This window comes from Dermacentor silvarum, chromosome 1 (genome assembly GCF_013339745.2).
Source record: "Dermacentor silvarum isolate Dsil-2018 chromosome 1, BIME_Dsil_1.4, whole genome shotgun sequence".
NCBI classification, from domain to species: domain Eukaryota; kingdom Metazoa; phylum Arthropoda; class Arachnida; order Ixodida; family Ixodidae; genus Dermacentor; species Dermacentor silvarum.
This window is the reverse complement of record NC_051154.1, coordinates 158574611-158596718: the sequence shown is the minus strand read 5'-3', so window position 1 is coordinate 158596718 and position 22108 is coordinate 158574611. Positions and strand designations below refer to the sequence as shown.

At 46.6% G+C, this 22108-nt stretch overlaps 1 protein-coding gene across 6 annotated transcripts in view; it reads right to left on the bottom strand.

Annotated features, from left to right (window-relative positions):
• LOC119436287 (protein virilizer homolog) overlaps nt 1–22108 on the bottom strand; it is a 259809-nt gene that overhangs the window by 129788 nt on the left and 107913 nt on the right. For all 6 annotated transcript variants that reach the window (XM_037703092.2, XM_049656719.1, XM_049656715.1 and 3 more), the window contains 4 exons: nt 8744–8899; nt 8261–8404; nt 6047–6256; nt 1035–1120 (listed from right to left, as the gene is read on the bottom strand). In XM_037703092.2, coding sequence (XP_037559020.2) covers nt 1035–1120; nt 6047–6256; nt 8261–8404; nt 8744–8899 — 596 coding nt within the window. The remainder of the gene's footprint in view (nt 1–1034; nt 1121–6046; nt 6257–8260; nt 8405–8743; nt 8900–22108) is intronic.

Here is a 22108-nt window from a genome sequence, read left to right as displayed (position 1 = left end):
GTGCACCAGATGCCACTGCATGGTCACGGCCACCACCTTTGCGAAATACCGTACGGTGGCCCCTCGTTCCGCACGCCTTACGTAGGCACACAACGGTCTCTTTTCGTAGCTTCGAGCGACCCGTCACAAGACTAGCGTTAGATTACATGGTGGGCTCTAAAATATAATGTGATAGCGCGCTCACCGCTGGCTGCCGACGCATGTACACAGAGGACCGGTGGATGCGGACAAAAAAAAAAGCGAGGGGGGGGGGGGGGGGGGAGGACGTCACGTGAGCTTGCCGTGGGCCTCCCGATTTGAGGACGCTTTACCATTGGCGCCTACTGTGATCAAAGTGTGCGGCACCGATGACCGTGTGGAGTGACGAGATGCACATTACCCGCTTTTGTCTGTTGCCCAGATTGGCCTTATAACGAGCTGATGATAACCCACAAAAACCACCTGCCATAACGATGCAAGAACACTCCTGTTTTCTGGAAGAAAACGGGAAAGCAATACTTTCTAAGCAAGAGAAGATTGCCATTAAGCACAGTATGGCCCACTATTAAACTGGAAACCTCATTGGTATTTAGGACAACTTCGCTGTTTCTTCAGCTTCAGAGGGAAAAAAGATATTTTCCAGGCCTTCGTACACAATCTGAGTTATCAGTGCAGGCATATTAATTTGGTGTTTCCTTTAATAAGAGTAGAGCATGCTATGCATCTTGATTCATAGGTACCTAAATTACTGATGGCTAGCAAGATTCCTAAGTAATGTGATTAGCCTCCTGAGCATGTGCAGCACTGTTCTTTGCACAAAATTTGGAAGCACAAAAGTTTGGTTAAATTTTCTGATATTCAATATTTGATTTGATATTCTGCTTATTTTTCTTGATTTAATTCGATATTTGATTCGAAGTCTACTAGTCAGTATTCGCACACCCCTACAAAATACTGCTTACAACCAAGTCAATTTCCTGTCCCTGTGACTTTGTTACAACGAGAGTTCACTGTGTTTGCACACCCATAGTAAAACACAAGCATACTGTATTTACCTGTAATATAGTCAGAAAACTGGAAAGACCATTGTGGGCAAAGATCTGCATGATGACATATTTGTATTTCAATTCTTCCTCATCATCTGTAATGAATGACAGCATATTACAAAAGTTTAGCAAGAACAGGTACTATACAAAGGTGTGATAAAACGATAAGTTTCAGTTTGAGGTAACTCAGACTTGTACTAGTTAAATATAAAAGAAACAGAAAAAATTGGATATCTATAGACATCAGAGCAGCACCAGGTGGCTTTAGTGTCAGGATACGCTCAGTACTGCCACCAGCTCCACTCACGTTGCTGGGTGGAAAGCTCTTTTCTTTTATTCTCGCACAGAAAAATACGGCACTGTTGTTATCTGAAGCTCCAATCTCTCCCCTTTACAATGGTACTATGATGGCACCGCTGCATTAACGAAAGGCCTGGCAATCCGCGATGCGATGGCACCTCTAGAAACCTCATTTTCTACCCCATTTTTGCGAAGCACACACTAGAAAAGTCCTACTTTCACAGTTTCTACAGCATATTTCTTGGCAATATTTTCCAATCTGTTAAATGAACCCCTGAAGATTGCAGGAAAAAAAATTGAAAATTTTGGCAAAATCAAACAGTGCCACTGTCACGCCCATCCCTAATTGGGGTTGTCTGTCCAAGGCTGTGGGTTGACCACAACCTTGGACGGGCAACTGAAGTGGTAGGCGGAATTTCTCTGCCACCAGCCATGGGAAGAACTCTGCTCTCTATCATTTACTCTCGACAATCGTTTCCTGCTTATTATTATGCAGTTATGTTGTGTCCACAACTAGGGCTCATGACACAGTGTTAACAAGCATAAAGCACTATTTGCAACAAGAGAGCACAGCAACATGAAAACACTGTGGCTGTTCCTGCATAGACTCTGCTCACCGCGCAAGGATGGGCTTGCCACCCAACACTGCACGTTACACTAGAGGCACTATTTCCAGCAAAAAGTTTGATGCGCAGCGTGCCTACAAGAAGTAAATGTGTTGTCCTGATAAAAGGGGAAGACAACAAACAAGTCCTTTATTTAACACCCTTAGTACATCACCTTTGACGTAACTTTGTTAAAACATACCTGCTCAAACCATAATTTTGATGCCAAGAACTGGCTACCTCTTCTCCCAACAAGGCAAATGAATGTAGCATATATGGTAACACCAAGCACAAAATTGCACATGCTCCCATGATTAGCAGTGTTGCTGCACAGCAATGTAAAAAAACATAGTTACCCCTTTGGCTGAAGCAAGACATTTGCATCTCAACAATTTCACATATATCAAACCTCAATATAACAAAGTTGTACTTGCAGTGAAAAACTTCGTTAAATCGCGAATTTCTTTAATTTTAATGTTTCAGCAAAAAAACAGCTAACAAATTCCCAGAGCATTCCTGGTGGATAGTATCATGTCAGTAAGCACTCATAAACAAATCGAAAGAAGGTATGGCCAGGTTGGAGCAGCAGGCATTTGTTAACTGCTTTCTTTCCAAATTATAGACAATTTTACTTTTGAGTAATTAGGGTATCTGGTTCTGTAAAATATAAATTACAAGCTTTTTGTGTAATACTTTTCATTGCCCAGCATACCTTCTCATTAGTCTACAGTTATTAAATAACAACAGTATGCTTTGCTACAACCATTCCCCTCTCCCATGTGTGGGGATGTGCGTCCTGTGGGGATCGAGGTGCTTTCCCGCGCCTCGTCCCCCAGCTGGCGCGCAGAGCTTAGCTCGATGCCCGGGAACCACCGCCGTAATGGCAACATGGCGGACATGGCTATCGCGCCGGACCTACTTTCCCGCGCAAACCGTGCTCCCCCCCCCCCCCCGGAATTGGACTTGCCCCGCGAGAACACGTCACCGGGACGTGCCCTGATTGGCCTCCTGCGCGGCGGCCCCGGACACCCTCTCCACCCGAGCTCTCCGTCCGCTGAGCGCTTCCTTGCCGCGGCAGATGCTCACAGGCCTGCAACGAGGTGGTTACATGAGACCTTTGTTCTCGCGACTCCTCATTCTCGCGCTTGGAGGACTGCTACCCGGTTAGCCCTAGCGCAGCGGGCGCGCGTACTCGATCGGTCTTGTGGTGAGCCTTGGCCCGTAAGCGCCGTGACTGTCGCAGTGTGCTGTATCTTGAGTGAATAAACCCGTGTTTGTTGGCAATCTGACTCCGGAGCCTTCTCTGCACCGTGTCGGAGAGTCGACGAACCCTGCCGTAGCACCTTTGTGCGTTGCAGAGTGGAGGAGCGTCGTGCCCTTTCCTGACCGTCGCTCGTAAGGTAAGCCTTGTGCAAACCCATCTCCACAGTCCATGTATACATATTTTGAGAGAAATAGGCTACACATGTTTTGTTTCTTCCTCAGCACTCAGTGCTTCAGTGCTGTTTTAACAATTTTTGTGAAGAGCCCTAGGGCCCACCAAAAATCGCAGCTGCCATTACGTGCATTTACTGAATTTCTACGATTTGGCAGACACTTTGATTTGTGTACTAAATCTAGGATAGAAGAAGTTATCCAGCCATAATTAGCAGAAATTATCCACATAAACAGAGTAAGTCCTGACTGGTCTAATTGCGAAAGCCCCCAACGTGCTCTTCAGGCTCGCCCTCAGATCTGATGGCTCAGAGATGAGGGTGAGCCTGAATTGCCCTCCGAACTGCCAAGCCTTCCTTCTTAAGGAGTGATGCCCCACTGACCTGCTACGAGCTGCACACGGCACCTTCGCTCCGGCGACTTTGCTTATCGTTGACTCCCTATTTGTTCATCCTAGCACAGTGGCCACAATTAGTTTTTAATTACCAGTCTTATCAAAGTCTTGACTCCTAGAATCCTAGAGGGAAAACTGGCTCTGCTGCGCTGTGGTATCCATGGGAATGCCGGTACATTGTGACTTCAAATTGGCATCGTTCTCGGAGAGTCAGAAAGCCTTGAAGCAAGCCTGGCTAGCACCGATACGTCTTTCACTATTTTCTGCTAAAACAGCACGTAAAAAGCTGTTTTAGCTTTATTAGTACACAAAAACATGTTTTTTATTTTATTTTGAGGACTTACTATAGGATGTACATTTATAAAAGTATGACTGGCCGCTAAAGTTGGAGGGCAGACGGCAAGATTCTCGCTGGCTTTGGAACAACTTGTCTGTTGTTGCCTTTCTTCGCTTGATTCTGCATTGTAGGTGACTAAACTTTATTGAGAGATGTAATATGGGTGAATGAAAGCCTTTTATGTAGATTTTATTTTAAGAACGCATTATTTGTGTAGCCATATCCACATTTTAGACGAAGCCTCGTACAACACCAGCCAACACAAGCCTCGCAAGACACATATCCCATCATTCCCATGACGGCAGGCGCCCTTTAAGAAACTTGCATAGACGGTGGTGCCAAATTACCCTCTAGGTGTTATAGTGAGAAACTCTATGCAGTGGTGCAACAGCCAAAATAGGATTTGGAGCAAGTTTTGTAGCAGAAAAATCTTGCTTTTGGAGCAGGAAAATCCAAATTTGGAGCAGGTTACAGAAAAAAAAAAACAACATTTTGGAGCACTAAATCCCAAATTTGGAGCAGTTTAGCAATATCACAAAGAACACTTACTCAAAAAACGACATAAAATTTACCCCACATAATAAACGCACCCCCCAACTTTGTATTGGATTTCTGGAAAAAAAAGTGCATTCATTACGCGAGTATATACAGTAATTAATTATATGCAGGAATATACGATAATACAACAGGGGTAATTGGAGATCGCAGGGAGAGGCCTTCGTCCTGCAGTGGACATAAATACAAGCTGATGATGATGACGATGATACGGTAATTCACATTAGCAGCGTAGGTGAGGGCAGGGGCGCGATCAGAGATCGCGCGTTCAGTTTAGTCGTGCACGGTTGACCTAGCCCGCGCCCGGCGAAATTGAACGCGCGTTCCAAACAACGAGCTCGATTGCGCCCCAGCAGTGCACTGCACGCAACTTTTTTCACCAAACATGTGGAAAGTACACACGCATTTCTGCGCGAATGGTTCCCTTTCGTTTTTTTTTTGCGTTTTTTCTGACGATAGGTAGCGCCGTTTCGGCGGTAGTCGAAACATGCAGCGACTGTTTGAGAATCTATTGGCGTTTCGGCGGTGTATAGCGAAAATCGGCACAGCTTCATTACAACATGGTGCCTGTTGCCGTGTGGAACCGAACCCTTGCTACTTTTGTGCGTTGTGTCGCCTACAAAGCTCATGCCGTCAGTGCCGGGTCGCTTGCTGTACCGTACAAGCGAGTTTCCCATGGAGTATTCGTACCTGCTCTGCTCGTGACCGCATGCATGGATACGGCGAGGATCTTGTCAAGTCATCGCGGCAATGGCGAACTGCTTTCGTTACTGCAAGCAACGCACACTGTGTCTCCACGAGATTTTACTGCATATACGACATGCCACACTGCAACAAGCAGCAAAAATATTCTTCGGCGCTCCCCACCAAACACGCCAATGTCTTGTCTGGGCACATGTTTGGATCTTGTCTGCGCTACTGGATCGGACTGGATTGAATGACAATGTCCAAGCTGCAGGTTGCCAATGCAGCCTTTGTTTCCTGCTAAAACTAGCGTAAGCGAGAAATTTCGCGGCTGGTCGGGCGTTTTGGCGCAGCTCAGCGCAAAAATAAGAAATTGTATCAAAATGGCGCAATTGGCGCAGCTGTTGCACCACTGTCTATGTCTTGACCTATAAGCCGTGACCATCATGCTGAGGTGTCAACAAATCCGGCTTCCATTGGCAATCTGATGTCGGACCCTTTTCTGCGCCATGTAAATCAGTTGCCAAACCTTGCTGCACCATCCCCTGTGCACTGCACAGTCTGGACAAGCATTGTGTCCTGCATTCAATGTCGCTAGTAGTTGGGTACACCCCTTGCAAGCTCACCTTTACACCCTAAGCGTCTGGTTTAAGATACGAAGATTCCGATCCAAAATAGAGACCACAAGTACAACAACCACAGGAACACGTACCAGATTCCCCTGAGCGGAAATCTTGAGGTGGCAGGCCCAGGTGCTGAAGTACACGCAGAGCAGTAATCAGCATTGGAGGCAGAGATGCAGCCGAGTCAGCTGCTGCCTTCACACAGCCCATGAGGTAGCCCACCGATTCATGGTTATACGAGGGCAGCTTCAGAGTCGGCTCCATCCAAGCAGCCAATTCTTGCAGTCTCTGCGGGAGCTCTGCAATAAACACACGAAACTATATCAACTGCCATGCTTCAACTTTTTCAGTTTGTGATCACACATATGTAAATGGTAAGAACCTCTATCAAAAGCAGCAAAGAGCCCATAATTGCATTGTAAGCGTATCTTTATGTCAAATGTGCTCAACTTGGGTCTCGTGAAGGGTAAAAATAACATATAAAGTGTTAATGACCTGCGTGAAACAGTGGAATCTCGATGATACGAATCTCACAGGGTCACGAAAAAATTCATATTAGCCGAAATTCGTATCATCGAAACGCAAATAAAACTAGCTAATTTAAAGAGTCAGACGTGAACTCACTCAGGCACACGCACATAAAAAGCATTTACAGTATAGACCACTTATAACGTAACCGTTTATAGTGCAGAACTGGCTACAACGCGGCTACAACTCCATGTATACGCATACCGCTTACAGTGCAGTCGCATGAGACGAAATACCGATTATAATACGGCTTCCGCGGGAAAATCTCGCCGACAAGGGCAGTAGCGGCACGCTTCTCAACGAGGTGCGCCCAGCGATGGGAGAAGAGATCAACGAGGGCGATGCGGAGGAGGAGCATGAGACGTGGAGCACGAGCCCAAGGGCGATAATATTGTCGCCGCGCGCCTTCACGCAGAGCGACCGCACAGCGGAGGAAGGGAGGGAGGGAGGGAGGGAGGGAGGGGAAGGGGCCAACGCTGTGCTGCGGTACCAAATGCATATCTTGCAACCGGGCACAAGGGTAACTGGCAACGCAATCTCCCACGCGAAAGAAGCAAAGCGGGAAGGCAACGCGGGAGGGAGGGAGGGAGGGAGGGGGGGGGCTTCTACTCTGCCAATGCGTTCTTGTACTCTGCGCCTGTGCCGGCTGTCGGTGCTATCGCGCGCACCGTATCTTGCAAGCGATCTCCACACGGCTGTGACCTTTGTATGCGCTGTGCTTATGCCACTCAGTTTCCGTTGAAGCGATAGACCGCACGAACCTTCGCTAGCTGCGGCGGCCGTGCTTCCCCACGCCTGCGTGGGGAAAAGCAACAAAAGTGCCACCGCTTCAAACTCTTCGCGCCCAGTCGCGGCCTCCGCGCTGTCCGGCGCCGTGTCCGCGCCCCCGCACCAAAATAGAAAGGGAGAAAGCACGTGAATGCACGCTGTTATCTTTCACGGCCGTCGGTGGGGCGGCGTTTATTCGTATCAACCAACGCGGCTCGAAAATCGATTCGTAACAACCGTTCTCTAACACGTTGCAAAGTAATGGGGCTCGGCCGGGACCACAGAAAAATTCGTATCATCCGGAAATTCGTATTAGCCGTGATCGTATCATCGAGATTCCACTGTAATAAAACACACGAACAAAATGTCAGCATGTTTTTGTTTTACTTCGCGCCGCAGCAAGAGATAAAACTCGGCGTACTTCCGTTTCATTGTCTTGTTCCCATGTCACGCAGTCGCGCGCTGCGAGCGAAACTGTCATTTTCTACCATGGTACAGCGTGCAATCATGCTCTGTGATCTGCTTGCATCTGTCTCAGCGTTCGTGTAGCACTGACTTATACCGCTAGCCAGGTGTTCTCATGCCCAGTGCACAAAATTGTGCGCTGCGCGAAACGAGACAAACGCAGCGAAAGTGCGCCACGCAGCAAAAAAGCGAGGGCAAAAAAGAAGGCAAAAAAAAAAAAAGAAGGCGGGGCCCATGACGTATGCGTCACACGATCCTGCAGTTCCAGTATGGGAGATCACAGGGAAGAAATTTTGGTTGCGGAGAGGCTTGGCGGGGCAAGTGGAGAGAGTTTTTGTTGGCAGTGAGGCTCGCCTCCTGAAATCATCGGTTCTTGGCACAGAAAGAATTCTATCTCGGCTATTATTGAACCAATTTGAAAAATTCTTGCGGTAGAACGCTCCCAAGAGGGAGCCCGAAACAACTTCCAGCATATAACGAAAATTTGCTATGTGGCTAGGTGTGGGGCCCTTCATGGCAACCAATATAAGTCTTTACATTACCTTGTTGACTGAGCTTATGCAAGACTTCAGCATAGTTCTGCAGCAGCTGGGCACTGTCAGAGTTGTGGACCGTCAGCAAAACAAGTTCAGTAGCATAACCAGCACAGACTGACTTGGAAAGTCTCATGTCAAAATCTCTGTCCCCTGAAAAGAACAAGGGGATTTTTTTTAAAAAAACAAAAAAAAAAGCCAGCAAAGTCAAGAGGAGATCATCATAGTGAAGATAAAAAAAATTTCATAGCAAGTCATTCAGATGTAGGCATACTGGAAAAGTGACAGTTTCTACCACCATCAAAATCCTTGAACAGAAAAGGGTGAAACTTGATAGAACTTCATACATTTTCAAATTTATACACAATTAACGGCATGCCAAGCTGGGATCAGATGTGATAGCACAACTGCATTAAATCACAACAGACTAAACAAAATTTTGCTAGCGGCTAGAAAACATTTCTTGAAGCAGACACCACATTTATGGCTTACCTGTACTCTTTAAAAATGGTATCAAGGCATCCAAGTTTCGATCCATGGCCAAAACGTCAACTACTGCTGTCCGACCAACATCTGAGAAAATTATGGTGTACAGGTCATGCAAGCAAGACACTACGTCAGCATCGTCAAGCTCCTTCTTCAGGCTTCCTGTAAAGTGTAAAAGAAAGAAAAACAGGATGGCAACTCCATAATGCAGCAGGTACAAACTCATCATCTCTGACACACATGCACCTATAAACATAATTGTAACCTAAGTTCTGCACACTTCGCAAAAAAATTTAAAATTCAACATCAAGCAATGTTGAAGTATCATTTGGTTTCTTGTTCCATGAATGAATACTGTTAGTACTAAGTGCTGGGAGCATCTCTCAGGAAAATATTGTATTTACTCGGATCAAACGTGTCCTTGATTGTAACATGACCCGATCTTCTCGACCAGAAATGAAAAATGCAATGCTCTCGACTGTAACACATACTTCGATATTCATACTTTCAAGAAATCATATATGCAATGCCCTTTATTATTCACTTAGCAGTTTTTCATGGTAAGAGTCGTGGCAATTTGTTCTAACATTGAAAAAATTATTTATTGCAGAAAAGCTGCAGTGGACCGGGCATCACTCTTCCTCACTCTCGGACACTTCCCTAACACTAACAGCCCTAGAGAATCTTGTCTTCGGCACCATCTACGGCATTTCAGATATGGCATTGCTTAAACACCTTGCAGACCATGGCAGCCCAATTAACTTGCAGAGCGGGCATAAAGCTCCTGCAGCTACTACACCTGGCTTCTTAGTCTGGACACTGCTGAACTTTGCTATGTTGTCAAATTCCACAATGTTGGTATTTTGAGCCAATGAGATGACAAGATGGCAAATTAGGCAATACGGCAGAATTCGACAATGTTCAGAAAACATCACTTCAGCGACGTGTGGTTAGATTGCATTGGCTTAAAGAAATTTTTATTGTCAACAGCAATAGTTTGCCCCTCATGTAGTTCTAGCTTCATACTCAAATTCAATGTGCATATCATTTCTTAGCAAATTCTTCTGGAAAAAGAGTGTATTAGAATTGAGTAAATACAGTACACAAAATATATACAAGCATGCAAACAAGCTTTAAAAGGCAAAACCTTCTTTATGGATGAAACCAACTGTGTGTTAGTAGGTGCTTGAAGAATTTATGGATGAAACCAACTGTGTGTTAGTAGGTGCCAGAAGAAACCTCTGCTAAGTAATTACTAAATCGGTATTCACAGATGGGAGAAATCCATCTCCCCAAGGCATGGAAAGCGCACCACATGACCACTATGTCACGCTTTCGTCTGGCTCTGACATTTTAAACACATTTTAAATAAACACACGTGTTGTGTACAGAATATTGCTGCACTCATCTTTGGCGAACATAGCAGGCAAACATAACATATTCGTTCATCAAACACCCGTAACTATGCTATTACAGCATCATTTGAAAAAACTCTTTGAGGCTGTATCTTCATTGCAGACTGGTACACAACACCATACACAGTAAATCCTCATAAGTTCGACCCACGTTAATTTGAAAAATTGGATAATTTTGACTTGTTCTCTCATCTGGACAAGGCGTATGCATTATTTAATGGAATCAAACTCTCGTCAATTCAGACGTATTTGGCCACACAGCAGTTAATTCGGGAAACTCTTGGAGCTTGGCGAGCGCCACAAATGTGCGATGCGAAAAAGAAAAAGTGGCACTAGTGTCCAATCGAAACAAACTGGTGGAGTCCGCATCACCATGGTCATCGGCAGAAATCTTACATGAACGATAGGAACGCCGGAACGCTTCATGCCTATTTGTGCCATTATAGCCTTTATTCTTGCGTTTACCGCTCAGCATAATGTGTTGGCCGTGCGATTTCATAACTGCGTAGTCGTCATACATAATCGTGTCTGCTGCGACCACGGTGTCATCCACAGCGGTTGCGGCAAACAGTACTTTCGTCTTTACTCAATGCGTGCGTCGGCCGCATGCCTTCAGAACTGTATGGTCACCGTCCATGATCGCGTCGATAGCGTCTGCGATTTCGTTCGCAGCGGTTCCAGCAAACAGTAGTTTTGTTTTGGCTACATTGCGATGAACGGACTATGGACGGACTATCTATTGAGGACCAGCTGACTGGCAAAAAAATAATTGGGATGTACGGCCGGTAGTGAGAAGCGTGTCTCGGATGACACGTTTATTGGCCGCACTGTGAAAGTCTAGTGGCCTTCCCTGCTGCGAGTGCTTATCAGTCACGAGATGACAAAAATTATAGCTTCTGCAACTGATTTTGTGCAAAATAGAAACAGGATTTGCTGATTCATTCAGTAAATAAAAGCTTTCTGAGGCAGTGAGCATTTGCTTACTCTTTTTTTGATACCCTCGAAAATTTGACATTCAGTTAATTCGAACATTTTTTTCAGACCTGTGAAATCAAAATTAACGAGGTTTTACTGTAACAAATTTATGGGCTCAGAGTGGTCGAGGATCCTTTTTAAATAAAACTGCTTACATAATGGCATTCGCCTGATAGAAGGGAAGAGAAAAGTCCTGTGCTAGCTTTAGTATCCCTGGGGCATCCCCCTGCCCACAGGGTGCATGTCCGTGATCTTTGCTTGATGATGATTGTTGGAGTTTAGTGGCGCAAGGGCCAGGTATGGCCAAAGAGCGCCATGACAGTATTAGTTCGTATCAATACGATGGTAATGGCTTGTTAGTGGTAGATGAATAGGGAATTATATGAACATTAGATGTGGCATGGCTGTAAAGGGGCCTAAAATCAGTCGCTGTAAAGTGCGTAAAATCTATAAGTAATAAGATTATGGCAATGAGTGATTATGAGTACTATGGACATGAACAATGCATTGCGAAAGAATGATACGAGTTACAAAAAATTTAAGATACAAGAATTGGCCAGAAACACAAGTGCCTAAACAGAGCCCTTGAAACACAAGGGCCTGGAGGCATGTGCAGTTAAAAAACTATCGCAGCAACATCCTCTAGAGAGAGGATGCACTACGAACTTATTGGGCTAATAACATGTAACACAACATCTTTCAAGAAAGCAAGGACTGCGTTGGTGCTAAAAAGTGGTTCTTTACCGAGAAACATAGCGGGATGCGGAGGGACGCAATAGCGATATGCGAGAGGAAAATGTTTCTTTCTTTCTCTTTCGACTTCCCGACACTCCAAGAGGACGTGGAGGACGGTGAGCCTGTTGCCACATCTACCACATGTTGGAGGATCATTTCCATTCAATAGAAAATTGTGAGTACCATATGTGTGTCCTATTCTGAGACGACAGAATAGGACATCAGTTCGTCGTGTTTTAGTTGTACAGGGCCAGAAACCTAACTGTGGCTTAATCAAGTGGAGTTTATTAGTTGTTTCAGCGTCCCACAGATGCTGCCAGTGGCCTCGCAGTTTCCTTCGCAAAAAAGGCTTCAGATCTGTGGAGGAAATAGCAGCGGCAGGATTAATAGCTTGCGATGTAGTTGATGTGGCCAACTGGTCTGCTAGCACATTGCCCTCGATGCCTCTATGGCCAGGCACCCAGCATATTATTACATGTCTACGAGATTGGTAAATGTTACACAAGAGTGAGTAAAGCTCGATAACAACAGGATTCTTATGCTTTTGTAAAGATGTTAGCGCTTTTACAAGACTCAACGAGTCTGTGAATATTATTGCCTTTTGTAGTTTCAATTTCTCTATATGCTTCACCGCAGACAGTACTGCATAGGCTTCTGCGGTGAAAATGCTTGTTAGGGGGTTTAATACGTCGGATTTTGAAAAAGAGGGGCCAACCGCGGCGTAAGATACGCCAGCATGGGACTTGGATGCGTCGGTATAGAATTCCGAGCACGAGTACTTCGATTGAAGTTCGCGGAAATGCATTGCTATTTCGAGGTCGGGAGCATGCTTTGTGACCTCTACAAAGGATAGATCACATTCTATCACCTGCCACTCCCAGGGCGGTGACAGCTTAGCTGGAGGCATTAGGCGATGTTCTAGAAGTGGGACATCCATCTCTTCGCTAAGTTCTCTTACACGCAGTGAGAAAGGCCGCCTCATAGAGGGTCGATTATAGAAAAGCGTTGAACACTTCAAATCATTAAGGGTTGTAAAACAAGGATGTTCCCGATCGGAGTGCACTTTGAGAAAATAAGTGAAGCTGATGTATGTTCTCTGGAGGTGGAGTGACCACTCATTCGATTCCACGTATAAACTTTCGACGGGGCTTGTTCTGAATGCGCCAGTGGCCAGGCGGATACCTAGATGGTGGACAGGATCTAGCATTTTTAGCGCGCTAGGGGCGGCAGAGTGATATACTACGGCACCATAGTCCAATCGTGACCGAATGAGGCTCTTGTGAAGATTCATTAAACACTTCCTGTCGGTGCCCCAGGATGTGTGAGATAAAATTTTCAGTAAGTTCATTGTTCTTAGGCATTTCGCCTTGAGATGTTTTATGTGGTTGATGAAAGTAAGCTTACAGTCAAGTATGATGCCTAAAAATTTGTGATCTTTGTTTATAGGTATTTGTTGTCCATACATTTCGATAGTGGGATCTGCAACGAGACCTTTCTTCCTGGTGAAAAGAACACAAGAACTTTTGTGGGGGTTTATTTTGAACCCGTTTTCGTCTGCCCACTTTGACACTTTGTTCAACCCCTGCTGTACCTGCCTCTCGCACACTGCGAGGTTACAGGACTTGAATCCTATTTGTATATCGTCCACATAGATGGAATAAAAAATAGCGGGTGGTAACGAAGCACGAAGCGTGTTCATTTTAACGATAAAGAGTGTGCAGCTGAGCACGCCTCCCTGGGGTACACCAGTTTCCTGCACAAAAGGTCGTGATAGAACATTGCCAACTCGAACACGGAATGTGCGATTCAGCAGATAACTTTCAATTATATTTAACATATTACCACGTATACCAAAGTGGGAGAGGTCTCTCAGTATTCCAAACCGCCATGTGGTGTCATAGGCCTTTTCCATGTCTAGGAATACAGACAGAAAGAACTGTTTGTGAACAAAAGCTTCGCGTATCTGCGCCTCGATACGTATCAAATGGTCAGTGGTGGACCGACCCTCGCGAAAGCCGCACTGGTATGGGTCAAGCAGTTTGTTTGATTCAAGGAAATCTAATAGGCGACGGTTTATCATTTTTTCGAAGACTTTGCAGAGACAGCTTGTTAGCGCTATTGGCCGATAACTCGATACAGACGATGGATCCTTCCCCTGCTTCAGGATAGGGATCACTATGGCCTCTTTCCAGGCAGAGGGGATCTCGCCGGAAATCCATATAGAGTTATACAGACAGAGAAGGGTTTTCTTCGTTTCAGAGGGCAGGTTCTTCAACATTTCATATAATATGCGGTCAGGGCCTGGGGCAGATTGGTTGCAACAGGCGAGTGATGCCTGAAGCTCTGCTAAAGAGAAAGGCAAGTTATAAGGCTCGTTCCCGGTGCTCTTTCGGTCTAGTTTTTGTTTTTCTATTGCTGCTTTGTGTTTTGTAAATTCTGGGGAATAGTGCAATGAACTGGACACATGTTCAAAGTGTGCACCCAGGTGGTTTGCTTGGTCTTCCAAGCTGTCGCCCTGTGTGTTTACCAAAGGGACTGAATATGTTTGTCGTCCTCTCACCTTGTTAACCCTGTTCCATACTTTGGCCTCATCTGTATATGAGTGTATACCTGATAAAAACTTCTGCCAGCTCTCTCTTCTGGCCTGTCGGCGCGTTCTCCTGCCTTCGGACTTTACCTTCTTAAAATTGATAAGATTCTCCGCAGTAGGAGAATCGCGTAGCAACCCCCACGCTTTGTTCTGTTTTCTACGAACGTTCCTACATTCGTCGTTCCACCATGGGACACGGCGTTTGCATGCCGCACCACTCATTTCGGATATGCATTTAGAAGCGGCATCAATTATGAAGGAAGTAAAATATTCCACAGCAGCATCAGTTCCTAACGAAGACATGTTGGCCCAGGAGATGCTACTAGTAAGATTTCGAAATTTCTCCCAATCGGCTGTGTCAATCTTCCATCGAGGGGCTTGTGGTGACGGCTCAGTTTTGGTTGTTCGCAGTAGTATTGGGAAGTGATCGCTCCCGTACGGATTTTTGGTAACTTCCCATTTAAGTTCAGATAATAGAGACGGGGAAGCTATGCTAAGATCAATAGAAGAAGAGGTTCTGTTTGCGAGACAGTAAAATGTAGGTTCCTTCTTGTTCAGGAGACACGCGCCAGAGGAGAAAAGAAATTGTTCAACAAGACGACCTCGAGCATCGATACGAGAGTCGCCCCACAGACTACTGTGCGCATTGAAATCGCCAAGAACAAGATAGGATTCTGGCAATTCATCTATAAGGGACTGAAATTCATGTTTATGTAAGTGGTAATGGGGGGGGTATGTAAAGTGAGCAGATGGTGATGAGCTTGTTTAGAAGAACAAGTCGAACTGCCACTGCTTCAAGGGGCGTTTGCAGCTGCAAACGTTGACATGCTATGCTTTTGTGAATTACAATGGCAACACCGCCTGATGATGCGATAGCATCATCGCGATCTTTACGAAATGTAACATACTGTCGGAGAAAATTTGTATGTTTCGATTTTAAGTGTGTTTCCTGTACACACAGCACTTTTGGATTGTGTTGGTAAATAAGTTCTTGGACATCGTCGAGGTTCCTAAGAAGGCCTCTGACGTTCCATTGAATGATTTGTGTATCCATAATTAAAGTAAATTGGTGCTGTGTGTACTAAAAAAGGAAATGTTGCTTTAGATTACAGAGCCCTTTCCAGGCCCTGTAACGCGGGATTTGTCCTTTCTGAAGCGGTCGAGGGAACCTCGCCGCTCCTTAGGCGCTTGGTGCGCCGTCGGGATGGGTGTGGTGTCCATTGCTTCTTGTGAAGCGCCGGACACGCGCTCTTGCGAGCGAGAAGTTTCGCGGAAAAGTCTCCCCGCGAAGGACGAGGCATTCGCGCCCACCAGCCCTGAGGTCGAGGGGCTGCCTTTGGGCCCGAGCTGCGCCGGCTGTTGCTAGCGCCAGCAGGGGCCGGTGAGGGTGAGGCAGCCTTGACTGCACCCACCGTGGGAGCTGCTGGCGGGCCTGCGGGTTCGCTACGCGAAGCGCAGGCTGCCACCGAGGACTGTTGTTGTGCCGGCAACCCTACGGTAACCGGGCCTGTTTGCTGGTTGGGTGGAGTAGGCTTAGCGCCTTCCACCCTGGGGGCAGGAGCCACAAGCGACAGCTCGCTGCGTGCGGGCTGTGCAGGTGGCATTAGCCGCTGCGACGCTGCCCCTTGACGCACCACATCAGCATAAGTAGTCGTGTGGAATGGTGAGCACCTTTTGCGTGCTTCCCTGAACGATATATTTTCACGGACTTTCAGTGTTATAATTTCCTTCTCTTTTTTCCAACTTGGACAAGACCGGGAGTACGCTGGATGCTCACCATCGCAATTAACGCAGTGAGGTGTGGCCTCGCAATTGTCTGAGGCATGACCTTGTACTCCACACTTAGCACAGGTGAGTCGACCACGGCAGCTCTGCGAGCCATGGCCGAATCTTTGACATTGGTAGCAACGCCTAGGGTTTGGTATGTAAGGTCTTACAGCTATCTTTGTGTAGCCTGTTTCAATGGTTTGTGGCAATTCGCTCAATTCAAAGGTAAGTATCAGATGTTTCGTGGGGATTTCTTTGTTGTCCCGTCTCATAACAATGCGATGCACATTCGTGACGTTTTGCTCCTTCCATCCTTCCAACAGTTCAGTTTCAGATAGGTCGATGAGGTCTGCTTCTGATACTACCCCCCGTACTGTGTTCATGGACCGATGCGGTGAAACGGTAACTGGGACATCACCAAAAGTAACAAGTTTGCCGAGTCTATTGTATTGTTCTTTGTCACGTAGTTCAAGAAGAAGGTCCCCGCTTGGCATTTTGGTGACCTTGTAGCCAGGGCCTAGTGTGTTGGTCAAGCTTTTTGCAACTACAAATGGGGATATGGTTCTTGCTAGTTTTTAGGTTCTTTGACTATGTACTACTTGGAATCGGGGGAAAATGTCTTTTGGTCTGGTGAACAAGTTCAGAATATCATCGGTGCGTCCCCTCTTCTGAGGGAGACGATCAAGAAGTCGGGGAAAAGCGGGTGTTCCCATAGCAGTTTGGTGTATTTCGGCAGCAATGGCAGCCACCCACCACGGAGTCCAACAAGGGGACGCTGCAGCACTTAACGTGTAAGGCTGCAGGCGCCAGCCGTACATTGCCGCTATAACCTTATATATAAACCCAAGGGAGGGCACCTACACAAGGTTAACCCAAGCCGCCTATGGAAATTGAGGAAGTAACAGAAGAGAAGAGATGACAGGACAGTGAAGACAGAAAAATAGAGCAGAGAAAGATCGGAGAGGGGGACAGGAAAAGGCGACCACCGATTTCCCCCAGGTGGGTCAGTCCGGGGGTGCCGTCTACGTGAAGCGGAGGCCAAAGAGGCGTGTTGCCTCCGCCGAGGGGCCATAAAGGTCCGAACACCCGGCATCGGCTCAACCCCCAGGATCCTCTTTTCCCCGGACACGGCTAAGCCGCGCACGGTTACAAGCGGGAGGGGCCAACCCCCATGTGCTCGGGTCCGTGGTGTCGCAACACACCAAACGCCTGCTGACGCAGACGCCCCTGCGGGGTGTGATCTTTGATCTTTGCTTGAGTACTACATTTAGTTCGCCTTGCCTCTTGCTGCAGCAGCACAAAAAAAGCACAAGGCAGCCCACACATTTCACTGGCACATGATGCTTGAATGCCATCACCCCTTGGATCATGTGGTACGAGCTGCCAGCAGCACAGCTATGTCCACCTTCATGACAGGGCACGATCTTCAAGTATACAATAGGCTCTAGTATTTTTATGTCTGTTTTTTAAACTATCATTTGCAACAATTATTGAGTCATATTTTAAAATAGTAAATTGGTGACCAATACTGTATTTACTTTCATAATGAACACACTTCTTTAAAAAAAAATTGACGCAACGGAGGGGTGTTTGTTCATTATACAAGTAAAATTTTGATCATTTCTTTTTTCCATGGCCACCATTAAGCCAAACGTACCATGCACCAAGATTGTGTCCAACAGCTACCAATTAATTAAACAGACGTAAGTTACGGGAACAAACCAAGTCTTTTACTTCCTCACCTTAAAAACACTTAAACCAAATTAGAATGTGTGCACAAGGAATCTGCACTTCCCGGCTGCCTTTTCACTTCAACTTCAATAGCAAGATCCCATAAGAGGTGGCCCTCGGTGGCGGCAAGCAAAGTTGAGATGCCAGTTCTCTTGAAGCTTTTGACGACAGTGCCATCTTAAATCATCCTCCACATTTCTAGGACCCACATGTACAACATTTACATCAGCGGCCTCTTAAACTTGCCTCCTGATGTCCTCTGATCGCCCTTGGACATAACAGTTTGCATACAGCTTTTGAACGTGGTACTTAAATGGCTTATTTGAGGTCCAGAGGCATCCAGACGTAAGGCCGCCAGGAGGGACTGCGATGTCTGTATGCAATTCTTTCAGCTTGTTCTGGACAGTGTCCACAAGATTCCTGGGAAAGCTGTCTAGAAAAAGCAGCTATGGAAGAAGTACTCCCAGTCGCTGTATGCCCAAACAGCTCGTATACAGTCATCTATAAACTTAGAGCTCATCCAACCCCTTTATTGAACCCTAAAGTGCATTCCATGGGGAAAGGCTGCCTTTAGCAGGGTCTTCAACCTGAGAATAACCAACGGTAGCATCTTCCGTTCGTCCACTCTGTGGGAATTCGGGTGTGCCCCGACACCTTGTCGCAGGCATTTCACCTATTCTGTCTTCCCTATGCGCCTCCCTTTCCACCCGTGATGGCTCTTGGGGGTGGCTTTTTCTGCACACCGTTTTGCGGCGGTGGCACTTGGCACTGCCGGCATAGCAAGCATGAGGGAGACCTCTCCACGACATCACTGGGTACCTACACGTTTTTCATCTATCTGCCATCCCTTTTGTTTGCGCATCACTAGAACATGAGCTTGTCTGCAGTGCCCAGCACCTACGGCAAACGTGTATCTTGTGTCGCTCCTTTCCTGAACGCTAAGCTGAAGAGCAGTGCCTAGTGTTCACGTGTGGTCATACTATGCTGAGCCGCACTTATCGGAGGCCCAAGCCAACGGAGATTGCCCCTAGCTCTTGCGAGTGGACCCATTGGTTATCGTGAGAGAAAACAGCATAGCTGCGGGGGCACTTTTCCCTAGTGGCACATCCCACAGCTCCAGCAGCTACGTGCTAGAGGCACCCCTTTCTGTATTTTTTGCCCTTGGTACAGGTGCCCCTTTGATTCCCGCGCCGCCACGGGACCGGGCATTTGTGCAGTCCTGGGAGTTGTCGGAGGAAAAAAAAACTGTTTCCATTAACTTGGGGCAATACTGTGTTTTCTTGCGAGTGCAGCGCTCAGTGCCCCCCTTTTGCAACCCGAGTCGGCACACAGCAGCACGCTAGATTACACGAGGCGACGGTTGACACAGCTCGCTAGGCCCGAAGCCACGTTAGTCAGTACTCCTGTGAGATACCAGACACCCACAACTGTCATCGCGAGCATAACAGTTACCTCTTGTTTCTTTATGCCTGTCATCCTTATAAGAACACTCTATGTGCTTTTCTCCTGAACTGTCCATGCTCCGCGACATGTCAAATTTCAGCAGCATCTAATCCGCATTCCCATTTTGCGAGAGTATGAAGTTCTTGCCGCATTCTTATCACGAAACAGTGAAAGTCCACAATTTTTTCTTGGTACATGGGAGGCACCCACTGACACATCGTCATCCTCCTTCGAATGGAAAGCCCGTGCCACCGGAAGAGGTGTGTTTTCCAGCTGCTGTTCACCTTGAAGTCTGCAGCTCGGATTCCCTGCTTCTTTGCAAGTCGACGAGCTGTGTCATTTCAATTGATACAGCACAGCAGTCACTTCAGTGAGCAACTGCTACAGACTTCTACTCAATATCGTTGCTAAAGTGAAATAATGTCTACTAGACATACAGTGGTAATCAAAGCCAGAGACGTTTTTCACATTTGCCTGTCACAAAGCCCTATGTGCGATGCCACATGTCACCTTGACTGCGCAATGCTTGCAGTTTTAGGCACGGTTATGCAATTTCAGGCTTGAGTTTTTTGCCTATACACTTGCACAAACCTTTTCATGCATACAGTGAACACACAGATGAGCTTTTCAGGCAGTTGTGGCAGTTGTAGATGGTCACCAATGAACACAGACGCTGCTTTTATACCCGTCAGTCTAGTTTGCACGCATGATCTCAGGCTCCATCTTTGATGACTACCGTTTCGAACCCATTAGCAGCGCAATTCCTGTTGATACCCATACTGATTGATTGATTGATTGGGAAGTACCCACCAGGGTGGCTCAGTGGATATGGCATTCTGCTGCTGAGCACAAGGTCGCAGGGTTCCATTCCCTAAAGGCAGCGAAATGCAAAACGCTTGTGTACTTAAATTAAGGAGGACATTAAAGACTCTAGGTGACCAAAACTCATCCGGGGCCCTTCACTACGACATCTCTCATAGCCTGTGTGCTGCTTTAGGACGTTAAACCTCATAATCAGAGCAGATCTGAACAGAGAGTTATGACTTGGTGCCGTCCTCGCAGATACCTTCACGGCAATTGAACGACACTCAATAAGTCAAACAAGTCGCCTTGACAACAAAGGAAAGGATACAGGCTCCAACCTGAATGGCGCCAACTTTGTTCATGGCTGTCATGTTACACGCCAATCATGTTCGAAAAGTTTAGGCAGACACTGTACAACATCTGAACTTTAGGTCGCAGTTTGTTTTTATGAAGACGGTGGCAATACTGTGCGGCATTTCAAATATATTGGCAGGTAAAAAAAAGATAAGGTATCAGAAAAACGTTTTGGCAAGTGTCAATTCTGAAATCACTGAAATCATATTTCTCCTGAACTGTTTGTTAATCAATTATCATTTAATTAGCAGAAAAACCCGCATATAGTAAAAGGTTTCTTTCCAGATTTTGACACAAATATTTTCCTTCTCATATTATATATTTGTGTCACAAGACTTTCTACAGTCAAACCTCGTTAATACGTAGTTGGCCGGGAACAACGTTTAGGCATGCACTAAACGATGTACGAATTAACCACCAATGCCAGTTTAGCGGCTACTTACCGGCCGGAAAAGAACTACGTCACCATGCTCTCAGACAGGCTTTATTTGTGGGTATGCAGCAAAAAATCGGTAATCTTCACTTGCCACCGTGGCGGCCTTGCCGCGACGACTGTATATTCGAACTCGATAAGGCCGCGAGCCAGTTTGTCCATGAGGCCTCGCTTACTAACTAAATTAACAAGCACAGTGTAACACATGCACTGGTAAACATGAACACATCTCGCTCAATGACCGCAGAAATTCGCTGTCAGAACGCTGAGTGAGGAGGCACGGCAGCAGCAGCGAGCGTCTCTCGCTTCAACGTGAACTAGACATCGAAAGCACAGTGCATACGAAGCTACCAGCACTAGTTGCACTTTGTCTGCAGATCGCTTTGAAGATGAGACCCGTGCGGGCGCACAATTTTTCCACAGCAGATCGCTTTCAAGATATGGCGGCCGCTGCCGAAGTAAACCCCTCCCTTTCCCGCCTCCCCCGCCGTACAAGACAGAAGCAGCGCGCTTCCGCACCGCCTTTCTCCCTCGCAAGCTTTCGCTCGCACATACAGCGTAGGGCGCGTGGCGACGATGTTGCCGTGTTTCGACTTTATACGGAACCTCAAAGCGACTTCCACGGTGACGGCAGAAATGCGCTTCGCAATAAAATGTGCTTCTGCGCGGTTACTACTACAATTGGATTCGACGGCGACCGCGAATTCGCACCCCCTACCGGCAGCCTTTTCGCGTTATCGGGAGCTAATCCCGAAGGCCATGCTTGAGCAGGAAATAGGCCATGGAGCAAACAGCTGCATGAGCAGGAAATACGTCATGCTGGCCATGTTTTAAGTTCACTATCGCTGGCGGCTGTCGTCCAGGTGTCGCAACTCGACAATCAAACGTCTGCGCACATGAGATTTTGCTGATTTTGTGCCTGTGCGTGTAGATAAGAAACAAAAATAGTACGTACTAACCGTTTGTGGGCAATGAGACACTACGGCTTAAGTGGTCAGCCAATATATGGGGGGTTCAATAGGGGCTGGGTGGGGGAATCTTCGTGACTACTGTACGAAAGAATACGAACGCCATAGCGGGTCACGCTCTCCAGCCATTTCTAGTCGGTCGATCCCTCCTGCGCT